At 37.6% G+C, this 7,654-nt stretch overlaps 1 protein-coding gene across 2 annotated transcripts; it reads right to left on the reverse strand.

Moving 5' to 3' along the window:
* Positions 1 to 1,529: 1,529 nt before the first annotated feature.
* On the reverse strand, positions 1,530 to 7,067 carry LOC110328071 (olfactory receptor 150-like). Of its 2 annotated transcripts, XM_029543435.1 has the most exons (3): positions 6,885 to 6,908; positions 4,334 to 4,401; positions 1,530 to 3,410 (listed from the first exon to the last, which is right to left on the reverse strand). In XM_029543435.1, exon 3 carries the CDS (start codon positions 3,394 to 3,396, stop codon positions 2,461 to 2,463), a length of 936 nt encoding a protein of 311 aa, XP_029399295.1. In that variant the 5' UTR covers positions 3,397 to 3,410; positions 4,334 to 4,401; positions 6,885 to 6,908; the 3' UTR covers positions 1,530 to 2,460. The 2 variants fall into 2 exon arrangements, with proteins under 2 accessions (XP_029399295.1, XP_021063092.1); XM_021207433.2 differs by lacking the exon at positions 4,334 to 4,401 and having other exon boundaries at positions 6,885 to 7,067.
* Between the last annotated feature and the right edge of the window lie 587 nt (positions 7,068 to 7,654).

Consider the following 7,654-nt stretch of genomic DNA (forward strand, 5'->3'; position numbering starts at 1 on the left):
GAGAGAGAGAGAGAGAGAGAGAGAGAGAGAGAGAGAGAGAGAGAGAGAGAGAGAGAGAGGAGAGCGCTCAAACAAGACAGAAAGAGCAATCTGGGATAGCCAGGGCCTTTTAGAAGAGGTGCCTGTCCCTGGTAGAAATGCTCTGTACCTGGCAGGGATGGGAGTGACATGGGCTGAGTCACTGACAGGCAGGCTTGCTGTGCATGCCAAGTGCATAAAAGAAATACATTAATTTCAAAGTCATGATCCTAAGAGGCCAGTAAAAATACCGCATTAACATTGCACAGAAAAGAGAAAAATATGTGCTAGTGAAGAATAATTTAAACCACTCAATAAAAGCAGTAATTATATGCTTTGAAGACATGAAAGGAACCTATAGGACTTTAATATCACCTACTAGAAAAAACTATTCTTCTAGATAAGTGAAATTAGACTATTGTGAAATTGGATTATTGTAATTACAGCATACGGCACGGAGCAATGTGGGTTAGGATAAGGGAGAAAATAAAAAATGAAATTTTACCCCATGGGTAAAGATATGGGAGACTTTGATATGGAAAAAAATAACTTTGTACTTTAAAAATCCAGTAGAACCTTTCAAACCCGAAACTGTTAACTCTGTGTTTTTATTTTCAAATTGGGAGAAAAAAAAAAATCATTTGAACCTTCTTCATAAATACTTACAGAGCAATATCCATACCTTTAAATTTTCTAAGAAATCTGCATATGAACGTCTTTCCTTGTGTATTCTTGTCAAATTATTAAAACCTTAGTGACCCTTGGCCAAGAGAGGGTTTGTTGGTGGTGTTTATGTTTTGTTCTTGTTTGTTTTGTTTCCCTAATGCACAGATGGAAAAATCTTCACTAGCCACCAGAGGGCGATAAAGCACAGTAAGTGGACGACAGAGGCCAGAGCAGCCCCTGGGCTGCAGTGATTTGTTCAGGGATCCAAATCACAGATCCAAGAGAGCAACTAAATACTTACTGTCTGTAAATACAAGGACCAGGAAGCCACAGCTGACATCTTAGTGCAGGGACAGACAACAGAACGAAGTAGAAAATCCAGAGATGATTTGGACAGGCAGAAAATCCTCCACCCTGTGTATTCCATTCTTTGGGCACAAATACCAAACGGGACGTAGAGTGTCCCAAGAACAAAACAGAACTGTATTGTCTGCTAGACTCTGAGAAGCATTTCTAGGAGAGACGAAAGGATTCACCTTGTATTTGCTATGCCAGGAGTTCAAGCAATTGAGCCTCCTGTGGATGATATCACAGCTAGTGGGTCGGGGTGATGGGGATGGTTTCTTCAAGACACATAACGTTGAGGGGCCTCCTTAGTGTCTCCAGCACCACCTAAGTATTATACTGTCTTGGTGACACCGAACAGACTGCTTCATTGAGTGAGGGGAGGGATTTCATAAATGGAAACCTGTTTCCAGTTTCCTCAAAATATCAATGAATTTTTATTTCAGAATGACAGTAAATTCAGGAGTCATTAGTGAGAAAAACGTTGTTCCCATTTTACCGTTTTTATGTGAATATGTGGCTGATATGAATGTAACTGTAAAAGAATGTCATTTTTCAAATATGTTGGTTTATTTTTAATTGCACGTACATGTGTGAGGGAGCAATGGCTTTGTGCACTTGAAGGCAGCGCTAGAAAATCCGATGCCACTAGAATTAGAGGAGGTTGTGAGCTGCCCACCACGATTAGGAATCAGCCCTGAGATCTCAGCAAGAACAGTTTGCACTCAGTCTCTGAGCTGTGTCTTCAGCCTAAGAGTCTCATGAGGAAAAAAAATAAATGGATGGACTTTCCTTGAAGCATGGGAAAGATACAAAATGGCTTAGGAAACAAAGGTGGTAGTGTAATCCTGAAACTGTGTCAGAAGGAATGTCACAGCCATGCCTGCCATCATGTGCATAAAGAATTCAGTCTCTTTCAGTACAGCCTATCATTGCAAGTAGAAAATCTCGTTAGTTATTCATATATAGTCAACCATATTTCTATGAGTATAGTAAAAAATATGATTGTACATTTATATTTCAAATGGTTACAATTGTTCACTTAAAGTCATAGTTTCTAAACTTTGACTACCAGTACACTTAATTTAAAAATTCAAGAAGCCCAAATATTAAGCAATTCAAATGTTACTGAAAATCAATTACTGTCTGACTTAACAAAAATAAATTTTACCTAAAAAGAACAGTGTTCCAGACTTACAAAGCAGAATAACTATATGATGTGCTTGCTATTTGAAAACCTATTTAAAAGTAATGTACATACTTCTGGACAGTCAGATTGTGGGGCACCCAGAGTGGCAGTGGACTTCATCCTCAGATGAATAACCAAGCATTCATAAAACCCTATGACTCATGAGGATGTGCTGTATGTCTTTACTGTATACTTCAAAGGCCTCTTCAGTTGTAAAGTTTTGCTTAACCGTGTCCTTCATTTCACATGAATTGTCTTCTTCCTACAGTCTTATAGAAAGCAACTTTGACATCCTTATTCCTCAGACTATAGATCAAAGGGTTCAGCATGGGCACAACAATGGTATAAAACACAGAGGACACCTTTCCTTGGTCCATGGAGCTGACTGATGATGGTTGAAGGTACATGAATGTTAAAGATCCAAAGAAGACAGCAACAGCCAAGATGTGGGAACTGCAAGTACCAAAGGCTTTGGACCTGCCCTCAGTGGAAGGAATACGGAGGATGTTGGCTATGATGAAGATGTAGGAACTGAGGATGGTCAGAGCTGGGACAGTAATATTAAATGAACTGAAGGAGAGTCCTAGTATTTCATTGATAAATGTACTGGAACAGGATTGTTCCAGTAGTGGTAAAAGATCACAGAAGTAGTGGTTTATATCATCAGCTTTGCAGAAAAACAGTCTAAGCAGGCAGACTGTTTCCCCTGTGGCGCAAACCAAGCCTATACTATACACCCCCACTACCATCCAGGAACACACTTTGTAGGACATGGTAACATTATACAGCAAGGGGTTACAGATGGCAACATAGCGATCATATGCCATGGCAGCCAGCATGTGGCACTCTGAAACGGCAAAAACATCAAATAAGTAAAACTGAGCCATGCATTCTGCATAAGAAATGACACTCTTCACCATGACAAATTTCTCCAGCATTTTGGGCATGATGACACTGGACTGGCAGAGGTCAACGAAAGACAGATTGCTGAGGAAGAAGTACATGGGGGTGTGCAGGTGAGGACAGAACAGGATGAGCATGACCATGCCCAGGTTTCCTAGGACTGTGACCACATAGATGCCTAGGAAGAGGAAGAACAGGGGCAGCTGCAGCGCTGGCTTCTCTGTTAATCCAGTGAGGACAAATTCAGTCACAATGGAGTAATTTCCTTCCGCCATTTTCTTCTGAGCTCCTATGTTGAAAGAGATTTAAGTATTTAAGACAAGTGCTTAAATTGCTTTGACATTATAAAGTTTCAAACAGAATTTAAGTATTTTTTGTAAGGTATCTCCACTTCCTTATCAATATTATTAGTCATAGCCCTGGGACCCAAACATATTAGGAATGTAATCAGACATCAGACAGGACAATCATCATTTATATTCTAGGCTCTAAGAGTGCTAACATGTACTTTCTAAGTGTGAATCACACAATAATTACTCCGAAAACTTGATTGTTTCAATGAGTTTTCATGCACATTTTGTTTATATGCACAATATGATTATATTAGGTCTCCAAAAGCAAAATAATTTTCCATATGTTGAGATGATGATAACACTAATAAAGGGATAACACTTGAATTGTAAATAAAGAAAATAACCAATAAAAAAAATCAGTGAGTAATATCATACTTCCTTGGGGGTAAAAAAACAACGACTTTCCAACCTATTCATGTTTACTCAGTGCCATGCCTTAGGTACTAGTTTCAGCAACAGAAAAACAAGATGTAGTGATAAGCCACCTGATAGGACAAAAGAAAGAAAGAAAGAAAGAAAGAAAGAAAGAAAGAAAGAAAGAAAGAAAGAAAGAAAGAAAGAAAGAAAGAAAGAAAGAAGAAAGAAAGAAAAAGAAAAAGAAAAATTTCTCTTTGTAAATTATGTAATTTTGTTTATATTAAATTCCAACAAATCTACAAACAATAACTATTACCTAAAATAAGAGTTATCTAAGGTTATGAAACACAAAACTGTCTAAAAGTAAAATACAGTTCTACAAACTTGCAACAAAGAACAAAACTACCCAATTAAAATAACTAATAGCCTACATAGGAAAAATAAAGAAAGTAATGAAAGGCTATGCACTTAACAATTGTAAGACATTTTAGCTGTTCCTTACCCACTCTACTTGTCTTCCCTGTCTGATCTTCATGTGAGGTTTTGTAGGAAATCCGATACAGTAGAAAACTTTTTAAAATATATGCATATATAAAAGAAATCTAAATTAGAATAACAAAATAAAAGAGAAGACAAAGTCCCAGATAGATATCTCTTGCCACCAAATGAAACCTCCAGTGTTAAGAATGGGTTACAGCTAATCAAGTTGTTAAACAAAAGCATCCCGTGTAAATATTCAATAAACCCAGACTATTACCAAGACTATGAGATACTCTCCACAAACTAATGTCATGGCTTCATAGCTGAAGACAAAACTATATAACTCATTGGACATAAAGAACTCAAGCTGATGTCGAACTAGAACCATCACCCCTACGAACTAATGTAGGTGATGTAGGAAGGTACCCTGCAAACTACCAAATGAGAAGTATAAACACCCACCCAGCTGCAAAGCCTCTGAGCTACAATGGTGATCTGCCGCAAGGTATTCAGGTACAATCGTGGCACAAAAGTCGTGAGAGTAACCAACCACTATCTTCTTACCCCGCTCTGTGAAATGAAACCCATACCTAACACTGTTTAGATGGATAAAACCCAAAAGCAGCTAGGCCAGGGACTTAGGGGAAACTGCATACTATTGCTAATGACATTCTGCTATACCCATAGGCCAGTGTCTAGATCACCCATCATAACAGATGCTTCCTCCTACAGTAGATGAAGACACAAACAGAAACCCATAGCTGGACAATGTGCAAAGATGAGAGACCTTGGAACCCTCAACCCTTAATGGGATATCTCCATAAAATCCTCCTTCTCCTCAGTGCTCAGAAAACTCTGCAGAAGAGTCAGGAAAAACGTGAGCACCGGTGGGAATGGAGACTATCAAGGAAACATGACCTTTCAAACACATTAGGACTGATGAAAATATGAGTTCCTAGACCCTGTGTCATCATTCACGGGGACTGCACAGGTCTAAGCCATAAGAGGTCTCAGTCTTATGTGGGGATGTGGACACAATCCCCATCTCTAACTACTTCTATTTGATAAACACTTGCAGAGGAAATATTGATTTTCCCCATATGAAATTCCACAGGCTATACAAACTACACTTAAGGGCAGGCCAGATGCTAGCAGTAGAAGGCCAACACATAATGAGCTCGAAGATACTTTCTGAGTTTTAGTTTTGTTTTGGTGTGTTGTGTTTTTTTTTTTTTTTATTTTCTTTCATGATGCTTTATGTGAACTTCTTCCTCCCCAGTGCGTATCTTTTACTTGTAGATTATGATTTCCTGTTTTGTTTTTATAGATTTTCTGTATATGTGTGAGTGTGTATGTCTCTGTGTTTGTATGTGTTCTTTGCACTTATTTCTGTTTGTTTATTCTGCTCTAATTAGATTTGTTTTATTTTATCTTATTGGTTTTTTATGTGTTTCTGTATTCTAATAAAGAGAGGAAGAGTATAGATTGGGAGGATGGGGAAGGTCTAAGAGGAATGGGTAGAGGAATAACTCTAATCAGAATGCACTGTATAAAATAAATCTATTTTCAATAAAAATATATGTTGCTTACAGTAAAGGCTTTTTTTTTAGATAAATGGGAAGGGATTCTATGTTGAGGAATCAAACACATTCACTTCATGTCCTTCTCAGCTCTCCAGTCCCATGGGTTGCCTACATGAATATTGCTCTTATAATTGCATACATTGACAAGATGATCCTAAAATATTCATAAGAATATACTAAACCTAATCAACAGAATCAACAGAAGTTTAAAAGAATTAGAGGTCTTACTTATCCCTGTCAGAAAAGTTACACAGAGTTATAAATATCAGGACTATGAGCCATTTTCATAATTACAGCAACATAGGGTAGGAAACTTGAACTGACAATAATCCTCCGTGTTATCCCAATGATTGTACTTTAAAGGTGAATAATAAAATTTAATGAAAAACAGATTTTTAAGCAAAAAGTACTAGAATAATTAAAATAGCTACAAGGGAAATAATTTCTTAGATCACTTTCTTAAACCAACCACAAAACTTAATTCAAGCATATAACAGACCTCCATGAAAACACTAACATAATGTAGTATTATTAAAACCTATATCTTTTTGATCTTTAATAATGGTATCTTAGACAAGATGTCAAAACTATCAACAAATAGAATATAGCACAATTTAATGAATTATGAATTACTGAAAATTTTACAAATACAGTGTACATCTAGGTCTAGACATTTAGCAACATTATCCAGAATGTGAAACAGACTGTACATAAAATAGAATAAAATGTTTTTGTGCACTATTCCTGATTAAGGATTCATAATCACATTTCAAAGCACTCTTGAGTATTAAAAACTACAAGAACGGGTGTTCTCAAGAAAAGCTCTCAGATAATTGGAGAACGTAGTGTGATGTATTGTGGCAGAATGTAAGTGAAGGCTTTCAGGTAATGTCAGGAATTCTTCATGGTTGTGGGACCCTAATTTGTACGAGGGTCTTACAATGTGTGGAGGTTAAAAGGCACTGGGACAGGTGGAATTCCGGTACTCACTCTTTCTCTGCTTGGAATATGCTGTCCAGATCGGATGTAAGCTAGGCTAAGTGCTTTCTGAAGCCCAGAGCTCAGGATGAAGCTAATGCTGGTGATTCAAAGCAGACTTCTGGCTGCCTTTGTTTTCAGCATCGGATTCCAGATCTTAGTTTCTACGTGGCTCACATATACCTAATGAGCCAAATGTTGTGATTCATCTAATAGCTTCCTCATGCTATGACACGAAGAACCCACCACAATGACATTATGTGCAAAGAATTTTTGATATACAAGCAATGTCATAACTATTTATAGAAGGTGCTTCCCTGAAGAAATACTTTCATCAGGGACAAGGTGATGGAAAGTAGAAGCAATTTAAAGTTGCTTTTTATGCTTTGTGTGACACTTATTAGCTCCCTTGTGTATAATATTCTCTGTGTTGTAAACTGTAGCAATCCTTATGTTAAAGACTAACAATTAAGGCTATCAAGTATGGCTCTTAATTATCTTTACGATGACAACTTCGCCTCTAAAACCAATGTGGACAATGTAATCTAGTTGTTGATGTTATTGGTGCTCAGATTTTTCCCTAAATTGTGGCAGTTAGATCCAGGTTCTTTTTGTTTGTTTGTTTGTTTGGTGACAGGGTTTCTATGTGTAGCCTTGGATATCCTGGAGCTCACTCTGTAGACCAGGCTGGCCTTGAACTCAGAAATCTGCCTGATTCTGCCTCCCAAGTGCTGGGATTAAAGGTATGTGCCACCACTGCCTGGTTTAGATCCAGGTTCTTG

Source organism: Mus pahari, chromosome 10 (assembly GCF_900095145.1).
Source record: "Mus pahari chromosome 10, PAHARI_EIJ_v1.1, whole genome shotgun sequence".
Lineage (NCBI taxonomy): Eukaryota > Metazoa > Chordata > Mammalia > Rodentia > Muridae > Mus > Mus pahari.

Bases quoted from the DNA above. Each gene is read 5' to 3' on its own strand.
- LOC110328071 (XM_021207433.2), bottom strand. From the start codon at position 3,396: ATGGCGGAAGGAAATTACTCCATTGTGACTGAATTTGTCCTCACTGGA.